The sequence below is a fragment of the Mastigoproctus giganteus genome, chromosome 12 (genome assembly GCF_048544385.1).
Source record: "Mastigoproctus giganteus isolate SK-2022 chromosome 12, ASM4854438v1, whole genome shotgun sequence".
Taxonomy (NCBI): Eukaryota; Metazoa; Arthropoda; class Arachnida; order Uropygi; family Thelyphonidae; genus Mastigoproctus; species Mastigoproctus giganteus.
In genome coordinates, this window is record NC_143586.1 from 17060066 (window position 1) to 17079400 (window position 19335).

The 19335-nt window shown below is 38.6% G+C and overlaps 1 protein-coding gene across 1 annotated transcript in view; it reads right to left on the bottom strand.

The window, feature by feature from the left end:
• The window catches only part of PIG-X (Phosphatidylinositol glycan anchor biosynthesis class X), a 58617-nt gene extending 39760 nt beyond the window's left edge, over positions 1 to 18857 (bottom strand). The window contains exons 1-3 of the mRNA XM_090386631.1: positions 18741 to 18857; positions 6779 to 6927; positions 3848 to 3992 (exon numbers count right to left, since the gene is read on the bottom strand). Coding sequence (XP_090242757.1) covers positions 3848 to 3992; positions 6779 to 6927; positions 18741 to 18857 — 411 coding nt within the window. The remainder of the gene's footprint in view (positions 1 to 3847; positions 3993 to 6778; positions 6928 to 18740) is intronic.
• Between the last annotated feature and the right edge of the window lie 478 nt (positions 18858 to 19335).

The window sequence follows — 19335 nt, forward strand, 5'->3', positions numbered from 1 at the left end:
TGACTACATCACAGTATCCAATCAAATTGGTCAGGCAAGACTTCCACTTAACAAAACCATGCTGTGTCTGAGCTATAACTGAAGTCTTGTCTAGATGAGCCTGCAGTGCTTCTTTAACCAGTGCCTCCAATAATTTTCCAGGAACAGAAGTTAAACTAACGGGTCTATAATTACTTGTGTCGCCCTTTGATCCTCCTTTGTGAATTGGGGTCACATTTGCACCCCTGAGTCCAAGGAAGCTCTCATAATTATGGCTAAGGGTTTGCTTACTTCCTTTAATATAACTGGATAGAACCCATCCACCCCAGATGCCTTTCTTGTATTTATCTTCAACAATTTCTCCTCCACTTTACTCTCAGTTATTACAAGATTCTCTAGCTTACTGCCAGAGTTGAATACACCTCTGGCATTCTCCTCGCTGAATAACTCCTCATGTGTGTATGTCGATGCAAAATATTCATTCAGTTTGTTAGCTACCTGAGCAGGATCATCAACAGTTGACCCATCGATATCAAGTGGAACAATCTGATTCATCCCCTTCCTTCTAGAGTTTACATAAGTAAAGAACTCTTTGCTGTTTTTCTTTGCATCCCTTGCCAAAGATTTCTCGTAATCTGCCTTCGCCTGCCTAACCTCCTTTTGTAACTTGGTTACAGATCAACTTGTATCTATCATAGGCTTCTGTGTCACGTGTTAATTTATATGTATCCCATGCATTTTTCTTTTCTGCCATATGTCTCATTAGTTCATCTGACATCAACTTAGGCCTAAACCTTGAACAATATTTCTTAGTTGGTATGTAAAGTTTAGTAGCTTCCAAGATAAGTTCTTTGAATGCTTCCCATTTTGAATTTGCTGTTGGTAACATCATCAGTTGGTCCCACTGTATAGAATTTAAATACTGTCTCAGTCCATCGTAGTCGCCTTTACGAAAGCAATAACCCTTCCCTTTACCCCTAATGGTAGTTACCTCTTTGAGTAAATCCCACTTCAGCACACTGTGATCACTGCCACCTAGTGGTTCATTTACCTGCAGATTCCTAATGCATGAAGAATCACTACTGATAATCAAATCAAGTGTATTACTCCCTCTAGTTGCCTCCGGAACATGCGGATGTAGAAAACAATCATCCAATAAATCCACAAAAGCCTTGCTAGTGTGTGAGTGACCAGCCCCCAATTTCCAGTCAATATCTGGGAAATTAAAATCCCCCATTATAAGACTCTCTGATTTACTGGCCCACTATTTCCCCGTACAGTTTCTTATTATACTCATCAGAATCATTAGGCCTATAGCACACTCCTACTCTCAATTTTGATCTCCCAATGCTTATGCCTGATTGTGCATTTGTTTATTTCTTTGACAAAAATATAAACTGAATAAAATCAACACATTCGATAATTTTAAATGAAAATTAAAGAATTTCTTTTGTATTGCTGTTACATTTAATAACTCATAACATACATTTGATTAATGAATATACAGTAACCTCCCAATTTATGAAAATTGTGGTGCTTGTAAATTGAGAGATTACATTGGGAAACTGGCAATCTGAATATCATTAAACATGAGGGACTACAATCAATAATGTCTAAAAGTAAAATTTTGGATCAATCATAAATATGATTTTAATATAATTTAAAGGGAAATTTTATTCAGATCTTCAATATTTTATTAATATACCATATTGGTTAATGTACAGGTTGAATCATATCAACAGTGTATATACAGACTTTGATAAATGTTTGTTTTGATATGTTTTTTGAGACAGAGTGGTAATCAATGGACACTGCTCATCGTGGACTAATGTTATTAGTGGAGTTCCTCAGGGTTCAGTGTTGGGTCCATTATTGTTTTCTGTATTTATAAATAATATTGATGATGGTACATCAAGCTTAATGTCCAAGTTTGCAGACGATACGAAGGTTGGCAGGGTTGTCAAGGACACTACTGACACTATATGCTACTGCAACAGGATCTGGAAAGGTTGAGCAGATGGGCTGAGAGGTGGCAAATGAAGTTTAACATTGACAAATGTAAAGTACTACATATGGGAAACAGCAACCCCAGAGCAATGTATCAACTCTGTGGTACTACACTGACAGTGGTAGAGAATGAAAGGGACCTGGGGGTGGTTATGCAGGCAGATATGAAGTTTTCTGAGCAGTGCAGACGGGCTGCAAGAGTAGCTCATGGTGTATTGTCGATGATATATAGGAATTTTTCTAGCAGGGATAAGGAGGTGATTATTCCCTTGTATAAGGCAATGGTCAGGCCACACCTAGAGTACTGTATACAGGTCTGGAGGCCTCATTTCAAGAAGGATGTAGAGATGCTGGAACGAGTACAGAGAAGGACAACAAGATTGGTGAATGGAACAAAGGGGTGCTCTTACGAAGAAAGGCTTAAGTTTTGCAAATTACAGTGTCTGGAGACTAGGCACGCGAGGTGATCTGATAGAGGTGTTTAAAGCCTTGAATGGTTTGAGCATGCTCAATGCTGATGGGATTCTTCCTCTTGCTCAGAATAATCACCTGAGAGGGCATAAATTCAAATTGAGGAAAGACAGATGTAGGATAGACGTGAGGAAATTTGCCTTTAGCCAGCAGGTGGTTGGTTGGTGGAACAGACTTCCATCCCTTGTCGTGGAGGTTGATAGCCTGAATAAGGCTAAGGCTCAGCTGGACAGGTATTTTGAATTTGAACAGAGGGGTGAAGTGGAAGTGGTTATTTTTTATTTATTTTTTTTTTTTTTTTTGGCTGATGCTGCATAAGCTTGCTTTCTTGCATCAAATGCCTCTACCAATGCTAAAAAAATTAAGATATAAAAAGTTACTGAACATTATTAATCCTAACAAGTTTAAGCAAAAATTAAAGAATGAGATAATTTCATAATTATCACTTTATAAAGCAGGAAATAATAATGCTATAATATGTAAAAAATTTTACTTAATTATTATTCTATCTTCAGGAATTTTTTATCAATAGTACTTATAGGGAGATAAATGTTCAAACAAAACAATATAATGACTAAGAAAAATTTTGTTGCTATATAAAGAGATTAATATGAAAATCTGTAATGTTAAATTTCCTGTTATAAGTGTACTGCCGAAATTGTATTTTGGCATTTCAATTTCTACAACTAACAGAAATGGAGTATATATGGTGAAATATATATATCACCAAACCAGGTTTCTATTTCAAATTCCTAAAAAAAGATAATCACTGCCTTACAGACTTTATGGATGATTAAGTTTCATTTATATACAGCTTCTTGAAGCTTCTTATTGTTCCATTATCATACCTAATTTAGCATGCACCACTGCACTTAGCAAAAGCACTTAGTAAACATAAAATAAGTATATTTATTTCTTATCATGCAGTACTAATCACAAAATGAAAACAGCTCATGTACAAAAGAATAACTAAAAGCAAAAACTAACAGGAACTAATTTACTTAAGTTATGCATGTGCAGGTGTTGTAGCAAGCTGTATAGATAACCTGTTGCTGCATCTAATAGAATGATTATCTTTAAAATGCATCACAGCTGCTAACACACAAAGTCATTCTAAGACATAAGACACTAAGATACAGCAATGCAATCCTCCATAGCATTAAAAATGGAATTAAATTACACTATTAACTAATATTTAAAAATACTCATTCTACCTTTAGGATCTGAAATCTATATGATTAATTTTCAAATTTTACATGAATGAAATTAACAGTTATGCTAATCTAATTTCACACATTTTCAAGAAAAATGGTTATGAATATTTCTTATTTAAAGATTGGTGCTTTTATAAAATCAGAGCAGGAATTTTAGAGTCACCTTTCTGTCTTACCTCTGGTCCACCAAAATCCCTAAGAGCTGCTAATTGATATGGATCAACATAAATACTGGGTGGTAGATGTTCTATAATCAAAAGATCATATGATAACAAGTGGCTTGAAGAAAGGTCAATTATGTGTATATCTGTCAAAAGATCCCTACAAATACAATTAATACTTAAATGTTATATGTCAATATCAATTAATTACTAACTGATTTTGTCATTTATAAAAAAAGTTAAGGTTTGTTATAATCACAGTTGATTTTATTTAAGAATGCCATTTATATGAAATTTAAATAAATAAAACAAACTTGCTTTTATATCCAATATTATCAACTGTTCAGAAGAGTTTACAATGTTAATACAATAGGTAACAATGAGCTATTGGGTTTTTTTTTTTTTGTAGCTGTGTATGCATTTCATTGTGTGGATTTCATTGCACAACATGCAAGACAGTGGTCATGTCCATTACCCCAAGACAACAGTAAGCCCTTGAAATACTAAAATCACTGTTTAGGATTAATCATTCTCAAAAATCAACATGTCAATCAGTTTCCTGTTTGCCATAATCAATTAAATATATGGAGCAGTTTTTACATAAGCTCCAGTCCCACAAAATTAGGCAGTAATTTATTCTAGCAGTTAATAGCCCTTTAAAAAGAAGATTCATTCATATATCCAGACTATAACTATCTTCATTAATTTAACTCCATGTTCTATAGTTTGTGCCATATGAGAAAGAAAAAGATAATCCCATTATTTAATTTACTTAAACCCTTCAAACCCTATTAGTATTATCCATAAAGTGTAAGAATGCTAGAAGCTTTTGCTGCTCCCTTAAATACCTCAGTCAGTCTCTATGTAAAAAAATGTCTAGTGTTAAGACTTTCAACCCATAAAAGTGAAGTTTATAGTTGCACTTCTTCACTGCACCTTTTCCAGCAGATCCACATCCTTCCTGAAATGGGGGGGGGGGGTGTTCCCAAACCTTTAGTACATAATATTAAAGGTGTAGCCTAACTGGTACAGACAGAATAATTGTCTCTACTACAAAAATTCCTGTGCATCAGAGATAAAACTCATAGCAGCCTGCCTAAACCATTGAAAGAACATTGTCAGATTGCACAATTACTCCTGTACCTTTTTCATTAACAACTACCTTAAATGTTTTGCTACCCAAGTAATAAGATAAGCTGGGATTACTATTTTCAAAATATACTCTTACATTTTTTCTCACTATTGTATTCTAACTGCTGTTTTCCAGACCAACTGAATAAGTTATCATCTTAGTATACTTTACCAACCTCTCAACCATCATACCACTTACCAGGAGGCTGTTAACCCCTGGGGCCTTATGGGCATGAAGGGCAAAACACACACACACTCACTCACTCACTCACTCTCTCTCTCTCTCTCTCACTTTGATATCAAGACTGTCACGCCTCATCACTGTCATCAAACCAACCTTTTATCCACCTTCCAACCAAGGGCAGATATTATTTATATAAAGTTGCACATGTGGGACAATGTCAAAAGCCTTACTAAAGTTTAACTATACCATGTAAAAATTATTCTTTGCATTCAATTCTTTTGTAACAACCTTATATTAGCTTAACAAAATTCATACGCTATGAAGTTCATCATGTCTTTAATCACTGTTTTCCATAATTTTTCTTACTACCAAAGTTAAATTTACAGGTCTATAATTACCTATTTCACCTTTATAAATTGGCGAGATATTCTTGCCAATTTATAATAGCAGATTAGAGCAAGTTTCTAATCTGTTATTAACTTAATGTACCAAAAAACTTTTGTCAGCAATGAAAGTCAGGCACTTTGTTCCAAATTTAATCAATGGCCAAAAGTCATATTTCCCATACTGGAATAAAAATTAAATATACAAATAAATCTAAAAGCTTTTTCATTATGCATGTGAAGTATACTTTAACCACTATCATAATTTGTCAAACTCTAAGAAAGAAAGTTAGAACACTACTCTATGTAAATAAGAAATAATTTATTGAAAGCAGTTGCCACTATTTGACATATAGGCTGAATAATATTAAACTACAAAACATCAGTAAAAACTCAAAATAAAAGAGAAAAAAATATACATAGAAATATTTTTTAATCAGTTTTAATTTTGAGTAACTTCTTTCCTCACTTGCCATTATTACTAGGCTGCAAATAGTTCAATTATACCACATCAACAACAACAATAGCCCAATTCTAATATGAGCCACTGGAGAAAATTTTAAATGTAGCCATAATTTAATATTATTATTAGCTATATGGTGCAACATCCAAAAAAAAAAAAAAAAAAAAAAAAATCCCTAGTTACCCTGAAAGAGAGAGATAGAAAAAAGTAGAAGGGAATCACCAAGAAAGAAGAATGATGATATCCAGCTCAGGACCCTGGGTGTACCAAGCCCATAGTCACCATATGTGAGCCCCCAGGGCTCACATCTGGTGAGTATTTTATTTATTTATTTTTTAAGTGACAAGAGCCATTGAAAAAGTTGTGATCATATCATCTTGGGACATTTATGTGCACCCCAGGGACTCACATCTGGTGAGTATGGGCTTGGCACACCCAGGGTCCTGAGCTGGATATCATTCTTCTCTTTCTTGGCGATTACTACTTCTACTTCTTCTGACTCTCTCTCTCTCTCAGTGTAACTTGGGAATTTTTTTTGCTGGTGCAGATTATTATATTATATCTGTTATTATATCATAAGGCTTCCTCAAACCATATGGCTAATAATAATAAATAAATAATAATTCTATACATGCTTTGAAACTATTAGATAAACAGGGTTTTCTATTTTGCATGCTTATAGATTTCGAGATTTAAAATGATGCAAATTCGAAAATTATACAAATTCATGTGACGAAGTTTAGAATATAAAATTACATAATTATTTGCACGTAGATTATATTTACCTGTGAAACCCACTGTTTACAGAACTCCGAAATAGCGTTGCTTGAAGCTGTACCGTACAAGCATCATTGTGGACGGCAAAGCACTGACAACATCCATTTAATATCAAAATAACGTACGCAATGCAGTCAATCCCAAAATTCCAATTCATCTGAACGTTCATAAATATTAAAATACTGTACTATGTAAACCTAAAATATTTACATTGAAAATACATCATTCCACACACTATTTACTTCTCCATTGAACACCACAGAATAGTGCACTAAACCAACTACACTTGAACGTACCAAAATTTCAGCGCCACATATCCAACGCCACCTGTTATTTTAAAGCATTGATAGTTATGCTCGGCGTCTTGTGAAGAACCTACCACACTACAGTACTTAGAGTTTTTCGCACTCTTTGCACATGGAAAAAAAAAAAAAAAACCGCGTGAGTACCCTGTACGCACGAAAGCTTGGTGCATGACACCAGATGAGTTTTTGAAACACTGATATGATAGCATATTCTGATGACGTGCTAATGCTAGTTTATGGCAATGCACGATCACAGATTGAAGACCGTGCTGCCCAAGTACTAGGAGATTTGCTGGAATGGACTAAAGTACATGGATTACAAAATTCAGAGACCAAAACGGTGCAAATGTTGCTGAAGGGGCACTTAAGTATGAGTAGGCCTCCGCTAGCGAGGGCATTAGGAATGTCCATAAGGTATAAAGCTGTGGTCAGGTACTTACACTGGTGTTCAAGGAAAGTGCATCACCCTTAAAATAAATAATTATAATTGTCGACCGAATAGCGTAAGTATATGGCAATATTTCTTACAGATTGCATCAGATAAGAATGACACGCGTAGGTGATGTAGTATTGCATCAGCTGTTACTTTCAGCTATATAAGCACGCTCTGCAAGAGTTGCAGTCAGTCCTTGTAGGATGGCGAGTTACATGCAGTTGATGTCATGAAGAAAGAGTGCTATTGTTGGTTTACGTGAGGAAGGATGTTCTTCCCGTCATATTGTTTATAGAGTGTCTTGTAATCAGTGGACAGTGAGTAGATTTCTTTCCAAAATCAAAATGCTGGTTCTGCTGATAGAAAAAAAAAGGAACCGGACGCAAACGAGTCTCTACGCTAAAACGTTCTGAACGCGTTCTGAAGCGTTTATGCCTTAAAAACCGTAAAGCTTCTTCGTCTGAGCTGAAAAGAGAATGGGAAGAACATAGAGGAGTGGTAGCAAGTGCAATAACAGTCAGAAGACGCCTATTCATAAAATGGACTTGTAGCCCGTCGTTCTAAGAAGAAGCCCCCTCCTCACACAAAAAATGAATATGGCCCGATTAATTTGATGTAAGGAGCATGGAAAATGGACCCCCGAGCAGTTGAAGTCAGTGATTTTCTCGGATGAGAGGAAATTCAATCTGCGTGGCTCTGATGGGAGACAAAAGATTCGCCGTAGACGTGGTGAAGAATACCATCTAAACTGTATGGTGTCTACAGTGAAACTCCCTACCTGCCAAATTATATAGGGGTGCATTTCGTATCGCGGAGTAGGAGTTTGCGTCACGCGAAGTTTATAAAAGGTTCCGTAAATGCCAATAGCTATATTGGAAGGCAAATTGCTGCCAACCATTAGAGACCATTTCAACCTACCAAGTAACTGCATCTTTCAGGACGACTCTACTCCTTGTGATCGGGCGAAAAGTGTAAGTAGGCACTTCTGTAGTTACTTTAGCTTCATTTCTGCATTAGATGTTCGACGGTAATGTGTTTACGTTTGTTACAGGTGAAAAAAATGGTTGGAAGAACGGTCCATTCCAACACTTAGCTGGCCAGGAAACAGCCGGACCTGAATCCTAAAGAGAACTGTTGGCATCGTGTGGAATCTGCCGTTGCCAGAAAAAAACCAAAGACCCTTCGTGAACTTCAGGAAGCCATAATTCGTGTTTGGACCCACGAACTATCAGTCGATTATCTACAGAAATTGATCTTGTCAATGCCTCTACGGTGTGCTAATATCATCAGGGCCAGAGGCAGTTCAACTAAATATTAGTTTGCACCTTGTGAACTTTCATTTTGTTTTCAATTTTAAATGATAAAGTGAAGCAAATTGAGGGCTTCTGATAACATTTCACCCATAATCGTCGTGTTTACCAAAACAGTTGTATAACGGTTGCAAATACTCGTTTTGGAATATTTTGAGGGCAGCTGTCAAATATTACTTAACTTTGCCTTAATTATTAATAAATACACGGATGAGCCAAAACATTATGACCAGTGAGTCGTTATCAAATCGAAGCAACTGCAGGTGAGCTGCGGCGCGAGTCGAGATACGGTATAAAAAAACCTGATACTGAGCTCCTTTGATCAGTGTAACTCTTGTTCTTCAGATGGGAAAGGCAGCGGACCTTTCCCATCTGAAAAAGCGAGTTTGACAAAGACCAAATCGTAATGGACGACTGAGTCAGAGTATAATAGAAAAAAACCAAACTATTATATTTAGGTCACCCGAATAATTAAATTAATATTCCGTGCTGTGTCTTATGTTTGTTAAGTACATGTGTTCTATAGTCGATTTGTCTGTTTGCTGGACATAAAACCCCAGTTTCTGTGGGGGAAACCTGGCTATCTGCGCCTGAGACCGACTAACTCAGCCACGGAGTGAAAAACGCCCATTAAAGTTCCTCGCGTCGTCGACGGGATTCGAACTCGGCCTTTTCCACCCGGTGTGGGGAGGACGATGGCGATACCACTGTCCTATCCACGCAGACATCAGAGCATAATCGAAACGGCATGGCTAGTGAGATGCTTACGGTCAGCCATGCTTATTCCCTGCCGAAAGTGGTCCTAGGAGGGAAAACCCACGAACCGCCAGCGAGGTGTTGGACGACCACGGCTCATCGATGCTCGAGGTGAGCAAAGGCTCTCCTGGATAGTACGTAGCAATAGTAGTGCGACTGTGGCGCAACTCGCCGGTAATTGGAATGCTGGAGACGGGAGCAATGTGTCACAACACACAGCACATCGAACCCTGCTGAAAGTGGGCTGCGTAGCCGCAGGCCTATCCGAGTGCCCATGTGCCGGGCACTCTGATGTCTACCTAAACATATGTCAGATCACCAATATGGCTGCCTTACTGTCCGGTCGCGTATTTCTGGCCATAAATATATATTTCAAGTGGTATCTAACCCACAAAAAGTGTTCATACAAGAAGATAAAGAACTAAGAATCTCGATGGTGAGAAAAATTTGCCTTTTTCTTGGGAATTCCGTTGGTTGGAGCATTATTATCTATATTCTTTGTTGCCAGACCACATGGTCACCATGTGGCAGACAACGGGGCTATTGAGAGGCTGCCGATATAACGCGGCGGCCGCGTTTCCGCCTGAAACCTTGACTGGGGAGGTGTCCCCCAACTAGTGAAAATTTGCCACTCAAGAAATATGTGTTTTGGTATTTTCCCTCCTGCCATAGACTTTCCATAGAGAAGGACCAACTCTGCTCCTGTGCATCTCACTGCCAAAATAATATCACCGTTTTTCTCGACCCCGAAAACCCCCAAAAGAAAGTTTCCCTGCTGCTCTTGGGGCCTTTTGCATCTGAGTGTTCCCCATCCCCAGTGTTTCTGAGGGGAATTTTAGCCCAAAATTTTACCGCACTAAATCCACCCACGAATTTGTAGTTACCAACATTCGTCTTCAAATTAGCACAGCTTTCAAATGGTGTATTCTGCCTCCCGATAATTCAGAACCATCCCGTTTAACCGAAAATTGGACAACTAACCAGACATGGAAAATTCTAAAGGAAATTCCACAAATTCCAGTATGGAAACACAAGGACGACTATGTGCCCAACACACCGGCAGCACCTCTAACTGCCAGCCGATAGTAGAGATATTGCATGAAACTGAAGACAATAGATCAGCACTGACCTCAAAGAAAAAGAAAAAAAAATTCAAACGGAAAACTAGATAGCAAAGTGAGGCTAAGGAGACTGAAGACAACTAAGATACTCAGCCAGCAAATGTCGAGGAAAACAACAAACAAACAGTGACACTGGCTATTGACCCAAAGCAGTATAGTTTCTAGCTTGGTCCATAAGCCAACAAGGTCCCCAAGGAGGGCTGCGGTGATCCTATTGCAGGTTTCCTTGAGTTTGCTCTCAAGTTGGAGACGAAGCTACAAGTTGGAGACGAAGACTTGTTCGTCTACATGACTTGTTCTTGAACTGTTCCTGAAGGAACAGTTCAAGAACAAGTCATGTAGCTTCGTCTCCAACTTGAGAGCAAACTCAAGGAAACCTGCAATAGGATCACCGCAGCCCTCCGTGGGGACCTTGTTGGCTTATGGACCAAGCTAGAAACTATACTGCTTTCCATTCACTTCAAATCGGAAACGAAACAAAACTAGAGGCATACATGGAATGTAGGGGCGAACAAATGCCACAGTGTGCCCCTACATATACTGAAACTCTGAGGAATCCAAACAAACAAATCCCACACAACCTCAAACCACAACAATTACGAAAAAGAGGACTCTTCTCCCAAAACCCCACCTGGTTCTGATAAAGCCAGCATCCACAGATACCACACAAACAACTGAACAGATAAAGGACACAGTGATGGGAAACCTTATAGGCAACCTGAAACCCACAAAAATAAAGTCAATAACAAACACAGGGCTTATCATCGAGACAGAAACAGAGGATGATGCCACACAAATCCTAAAAAAATGCGAAAATTCCAACTCTGGGGCTGGTTGCAGAGACCCCTAAAGAAAAGGCCCATCAATAGTAATTTAATGTTGGCAAAGATCTGGATAATTCCACAATTAGAGACAAACTCTACCAAAGAAACCTACAGATGACATTCCCGAACGATGACCCAGCGACTCTCATAAAACCAAAACACCTGACCAAATCTCGATCAGGCACCGCAACCAACTGGGTGATAGAACTGGCCCCAAAAACCTGGCAGGCCATACAACAACAGAACAGCATCTTTATAAACTGGAGCAGCCCCCGCTTCTAGGAATACATGGCTGTGCCCAAATGTTTCCGGTATTGCCCTTCGGCCACACCACAACAGAGTTAACTTTCTACAAATCAACGCACAAAGGGCAATTGCAGTTACAAGCCAACTACGCCTCAAAGCGGACAAAGAAAATATAGATATACTGCTGCAAGAATCCTACACTCGTGCCATGGAAGTGAGAGGATACCAAACACCTATAAAATTGTGCAATTCCAGGATGACACCCCCAAAGCTGCAATCCTGGTGCATAGCCCAGACTTCAGTTACCAGAATCTCCCATCTCTGCCTCTGGGCCCCCTGTGCACAAATCATCAGCCCTGTTGGCAAATCCTACGCTGTTTCTATATACCTCAGACCTGGAGACGACATTTATCCAGCCATAGCTTACCTACAAAACCTAACCACTGAGCTCTCCATTGCTAGAATTCTCATCAGTGCTGACGTGAACTGCTGTTCAACCATCTGGTTCAGTGAAACCCAAGGACCCTGTGGCTCAATGAACGGGAAATACCTGGAGGAACATCTTGCAAACAGTCCACACGAAATTCTAAACCAAGCAAATAACCTACCCACCTTCTCCAGCACAATTTTGGAAGGTGGTTGTGAAGGTGACCATTGATGTCACCTTCGCAACCAGATCACTAGCAAGACATATCTCCAATTGGACTGTACAAGACAACTGGTCAATATCAGACCACTGTGCAATCACATTCCAAATTCTAAAGTCCCTAGACCACATAATCATTGCCAGACAACAAATACAAAGATACTGACAAAAGCAGACTGGCCCCTCTTCTCGGAAAGCCTAATCGCTGGCAACCCAAGATCTCCAAGCCCGGGATCCACAGGCTGGTTGCCTAGACCTCCATCAACGAGCTGTAACAAAAATCATCACAAATGCTGCCATCCCACGAAAGAAACCGATACCAGGTGCTGTCCTGTGGTGGAACCAAGAGCTGCAAACCTCCGACGAGAAATGAATGCAAAACGCCATCCCTTCCAGCGTGCATGCAGATCCTGGCCGGCGGCTGAGATTGAATCCCTGAAACAGTCTACAGAGAAACAAGGAATCAATACACCTCAACAATCAGGGAGAGGAAGAAAAAAGTCGTGGGAACACCTTGTCACCACCGTGGGAAACAATGAATCTGGGGGGGGTGGTCTACCAGATCACTACAAACTCCCCAGGGTTGAAGTCATCCCCACAACCAAGACACCACAGAATCAATGACATGGCAAGACTCCATAAACAATATACTAAATATTGTCTTCAAACCTGCACAACTGCTTTTCATGCATGAACCGATCCAGCTCTCTGACGATAACCAACAATATCGGTAAGATTGGACTGAAGAACCTTTCACACAACTGTGAAAGGTTGGTTGGTTCTGTGGTGTCTTCGTTATGAGGTCATCCCCACAGAATCAACATGGCAAGAGTCCATAAACAATATACTTAATACTGTCTTCAAACCTGCACAACTGCCTTCCATGCATGAACAGATCCAGCTCTGTGAGGACAATGAACAATACCCGTTGGATCGGACTGAAGAACCTTTCACACAACTAGACCTCAAGAACGCAGCCCAGAAAATTAGAAACAAGAAGACACTAGGCCTGGACCTTTTGGACCAAAAATCATAAAAAGAACCATTGAATATGCCCTGGAACCAATCCTGAACCTAGTCCACCACTGCCTGGGATGGTTCCCAACTTTTTTTTTTTTTTTTTTATGTAAACCCCAAACACGAGGTATTAGAAACTATAGTACTTAGTACCGTGCTTGGGTTGGAGGTTGAGAAGACGAAAGAAGATATTTATTGATAATGGACTTGAACTTCTGTAGACGGTAATTTTCAGGAAATACGTATGAAGGAAGATTGTTCCAGAAAACGGCAGCTGAATGAATAAACGAGGAAGATGAAAAGTTGGTTCTGTGAGTTTGAAGTTGGACAGTAAATGGATGTTGACTGGTGGCAGCACATTTTGGGACTGTTTTAAAAGAGAGAGCGGGAATCATAGAAGCCAATTCAGAAGAACAGGGACCGTGGAAGTATCTGTAGAAGAGGCATGCAGCAGAAACAGTACGTCTATGAGACAGCGACTGGAGAGACTTTGTTAAAGATGAATCATTAATTAACCTAACTGCCCTCTTCTGAATGGAATCTAGAAGCCTGAGAGAGGTTTTGGGGGCACCACCCCAGATGTGGGAACAATATTCCATGTCAGGGCGGGTTTGCAATTTATACAGAGTGAGCAGCTGTTTGGAAGAAAAGTAACGCTGAGAGCGAAAGAGAAAACCAAGTTTTTTAGATGCAGAGGAAGCAATATTTGTAATGTGTTTGTGCCAAGAGAGATTAGAAGTCAGAGTAATCCCCAAAAGAGAAATATCATTTTGCTTAGAAATCGGAGTGTCACTAAAGATAAGCATAGGAACAGAAGAATCCTTTTTGCGAGATATAAGACAAGACTGAGTTTTAGAAGGGTTGAAATCAACTGTTGTCTTTTCCCCACTGGAGAATTACCTGAAGATCGCATTTAAGGAATTGGTAGCAGATTTTCGAGAAGTTGAAGCTGATTGAGCAGGACAAGGTTTCTCAAAATGGAAAGTAATAATAGTAGTAGTAGTGGCATGTGATGCAAGAAAGCAAGTGTATGAGCTTATGCAGCATCGGCCAAAAAAAAAAAAAAAAATCACACCATTCCCTCCAAATGCCTGTCCAGTTCCTCCTTAAATTCAACCTATCAACTTCCACCACAGATGGAAGTTTGTTCCAGCAATTAACCACCCGCTGGCTAAAGGCAAATTTCCGCACATCTATTCTACATCTGTCTTTTCTTAATTTGAATTTATGCCCCCTTATGTTCGTTATCTGAACAAGTGGAAGGATCCCATCAGAATTCAGCGTGCTCAAACCATTCAAGGCCTTATACACCTCAATCAGATCATAGAGCAGGTGCCTAGTCTCCAGCCCCTGCAATTTGCAGAACTTAAGCCTCTCTTGGTAACAGGATATCTTCATTCCCCTCACCAATCTCGTTGCCCTTCTCTGTACACGCTCAAGTAAATCTACATTCTTCCTAAAATGAGGCCTGCAGACCTGTACGCAGTACTAAAGGCGTGGCCTGACCATTACCTTATACAGAGGGATAATCACCTCCTTTTCCCTGCTAGCAAAATTCCTATATATCATTGACAAAACCCCATGACCTGCCCTGGCAGTCTGTCTGCATTGCTCAGAAAACTTCATATCTGCCTGCACAATTACTCCCAGGTCTTTTTCATTTTCTACCACCTTAAGTGTAGTACCACACAGTTGGTACGTTTCTCTGGGGTTACTTCTACCCATATGCAGTACTTTGCATTTGTCAAGGTTAAACTTCAGTTGCCACTTCTTAACCCATCTGCCCAAATTATCTAGATCCTGTTGCAGTAGCACACTGCCATTACTGTCATTAACAAGTTGAATGCAATGTGCTATCATCGGCAAAACTATGGATAGGATTTACAGTCAATGGAAGAAGGTCATTAATATACAAGAGGAAAAGGGTGGGGGAAAGAACTGAACCTTGGGAGACACCGGCATTAGTGGAGAAGTTAGAAGACAGAGAGCCATCTACCATCACCCTCAGAGAGAAAACTGGGTAACCAATTACTAAAAACAATTGGCAAACCATAAGATGGAAGCTTGTTTAGACCTTTATGCCAAACACACAGACACACACACACACACACGGGAACAAAGTTTAAAAGTGATGGTTGCAGGATAGATATAAATTTGCTTTCAGCCAGATTGTAATTGAAATAATCTTTCACCTGGTAGAAGTGGGTAGTTTGATATAACTACCCACTTCCTTTTAATAACTTGTCCAACAACAAGGATTGTTGGACAAGTTATTAAAAGGAATTGGCAAGTAAAGCGAGTTTTTTTTTTTTTTTTTTTAATGGCTAATGGTGTATAATCTTGTTTCGATACATAATTTTACCACTACTAATACTATAATCAGTTTCCATTTACTCCAAATGATGGCATTTTTTATTACTTGCTTTTGTGAGTGGCATGCGGAAAAGTGAAGTTACTATTTCTTCGTAAAACTTATCCTTATGAAATGTGTGAGCAGCCACTCAGTCTGTTTTCCTCTGACTTGGTTTCATCAGATGAATTATTAAAATGTTGGACCATCAGAATTGTGTTGGGGCATGTTCAGTTTGTTTTATGTAATTCTGACAAGACTGACATCAATTTCACTGGTGATCATTCAGTGTGCACTGCTTTTTTCCCCAGGTATTATTTCATATTTATAGTTACTTCTTGTTGTGGGTAATATTTTGTTGTCTTATCTCTGAAATAGTTGCTCCAACTTAATAGCTGTTGGCTTTGAAAATTTGTAAACAAGTCATTCAACAATTTTCCAGTTAATTGGTATTCATGTAGGAAACATAAATTGTGAGTGAGCTCTGGTAATTCATCTTTATCGAAATTGGTTTTAACCTATTCATGTGATAGCCAACTTATGAGTGTTTTGTTGCTTTGATGAACTTAGTAATTTCATATATTGCATCTGCTGTTATTTTTAATTTCATTGCTAACAAAAAAAAATAAGTGATCAGATACATGCACAATGCTGGATAAAATTCCCAAGAACTGTAATACTAAATATAAACTAGACAACATAAAAGAGAAGGCTGTAATACTCCAGTTTTAGTTTTTACTGAGAATTTTATGATTTGAGTGGGTTATCGCAATGACTCCCCTCTTAATGTGTTAATTGGATTTGACCTATTACGTAAAGAACTGTTAGCCACTGTAACCTGGTATTTTGTAAGGCAGTTTTTGACCTATTAATATCTGAAAGGTCAACTGTAGTTCAACATTTCTTGCCATTTATGGTAGATGACTTCATCAACCGGTGAAATACCACCACTTTGCTTATTGGAGGCTTGAAGTGGTGAAACCCATGTTTAGTCTCTAGAGCAAAGTTTCCGGCATTCCCCCGTCCTACTTCTCCTTCAACCCATGCACGGTACTAAGTACTATAGGTTGATACCTTTCGTGTTTGGGGTTTTCATAAAAAAAAAAAAAAAAAAACACGATCAAAAGCCTTTGAGATGTCAAGAGCAACTACTTGTGTTTCACCGAACCTTTCTATTGAATTAGTCCATAAATGGGTAACATAAGCCAGAATATCACCAGTGAATCGACACTGACAGAATCCATACTGGCGATCATTGATCAGATGGAAGGTTTCTAGGTAGTTTCTCCAACTGATTGGAGAAAAGCCATTATATTTTAACTTTTATCTTATTGTATTTTAATGCTTTTATCTTATTTTATTTCTGTTTTATCTTATGTATATATCATTTTTATTTTAATAAATTTATTTTAACCAGTTAAAATTGGTCCAGAATGCAAGTTTGTTAAGAGAGAAAGATTGGAACAGCACCAAGGTTTTGGAAGGAGGTAAATCTGTCCATAGATATCCTTGTCCTGGTAAGCTGAAGAAATGCCAGGGTTCTTTCCATCAGAGACTTTGTAACCTACTGCTCTGGTTCACCTTCTCAGTACTGGACTTCACCTAGTTTTTTTTTTTTTTTTTTTAATGCTATAATGGGCGCCCAGAAATTTACTTCACCCACTGGCTTAAAAAAAAAAAAAAAAAAAATCCTAAAATGTCTCGTGTGCATGTAGGTATGATAGGAGTACAACTGAATTTGATTGCATCTGTTGCATGCCCAATGAATGACAGGAGCCTCCCTTGATCATGACTGCAGTTGGGGGACAACCAATTTTGGAAGCTCACACACTGCCCTTGTTGACACCAGGCTGATTCCTCTTAGGTGATATGGTGTGGGATGCTGCACTATCTTCTGAGTGATGAGAGTTTGATATTAAGAGACAGAGCAATCTGCTGGTCCTGGCCCACCTTCTGTAGCATTTAAAAGTACCCAGAATCATATCTCCCAGGTGAATAATGCTTCTGGGCCAGAACACACACATAATACATATTGTTACATTCAGAATTCCATTTCTCATAGTATTAGATTGGAAATTCATTTAAATTTAAGGAGGAACTAGATATTTTAAATATGTAAATGAAAGAAATTAAAAAAAAAAAAAAAGGAATGTGGAGTTGGTTACTTTGATTTAACTTTAAATATGATTTTAAATTAAATTTAAATGTTTTATTTATTTTTTTTGATTGGTGTTACATAAACTTGCATCATTTTGCTGATACTAATATTTGCTTTGCCATAGTATGAAAAAGTTCATAAAAATTGCGTCTTTTTCACATCATGGAAGAACGATGATCATGAACACTGTGTTAACCTCAAAGGCTACTGAGTTTATATAGTCAATTTGTATTAGGTGACCAAAAATTTCATGCAGATTTTTAAGATAAAATTATATGTAAAAAATAAAAAAACTGTCCCTTGTGATTGGCTGAGGGTCGAAGCTTTTAACAGATGATACCAGCTTGCATCACACTATGCATCAAAATCTTGTGTTGGTGAAGTAGGGAGTTCAACATGTGTATGTGATACAGATTCACAGGATAATCAAATATGATTGCTTGGTGTTGCTGTCATCAGCCATTTTTTGTTGCATGTTGACAACTGCTCCAAAATAGCTCATTATTTTAACTTGAAAGCAATGACAGGCAACAAATAGTCTAGAATTTGCTGCTGGTGTTGGGTTTATGTCAAACCCATTTGCTCAGTTTGTACACTTTCCATCAATGGATATGCAATGAAATAGTTCCATCACTCACACTGAATCTTCTGTAACCTGGTATTGGTTGGCTTGAATCCAACTCAATGATGGCCTTCAATTCTTCGATGGCGGCCAGTCATCCCTCACAGGATGCATCATGAAGTGATTCCCCCACCTGATTAAACTTTTTATGAATTATGCATTCATTCAATATACCAGCATACCTCGTGAGCTACTTGTGCGACATTTATGTCCAAGTTATACTCAAAAACATGCTCAAAATAACTATCTATAGCAGCTATCTTTTCAATACTTTTCTCTTTTACTGAACCACACTTCATGCTTGCTAGGCAGTAACTGACCCAGTGTCACTTGTACTTTCAAAGTGTATTGACAGACAATCAACATCTACAATGACTTCAATAAAATTGTCAAAATATTAATCCTCAAAAAATAAATTTTTTTTTTTGGTCACTTGATGATATTGACTCCCCATAAATTCAATTTCTGGTATTTTTTCAGGCAGTTTAGTTATGTTGTATGAGTAGTTAGCAGTGATGGACTGTGTCAAAAATTCTTAACAGGGAAAACAAATAGAATGTATTGGAAGTCAGAGTGTAATATTGGGATGCCTCCGTAGCCAGGTGGGCAGGAGCAGTAGTGCATAGCACACGCTTCTTGATTAGACCGGGGTTCGAGCCCGTACCCACCAAATACGAAGGATGCGGCAGGTCACTGAATAACCACCACATATTCCCAGTCCGGATAAAGGGTGAGGGTTGGTGTCAGGAAGGGCATCCAGCCGTAAATTGCATGCCA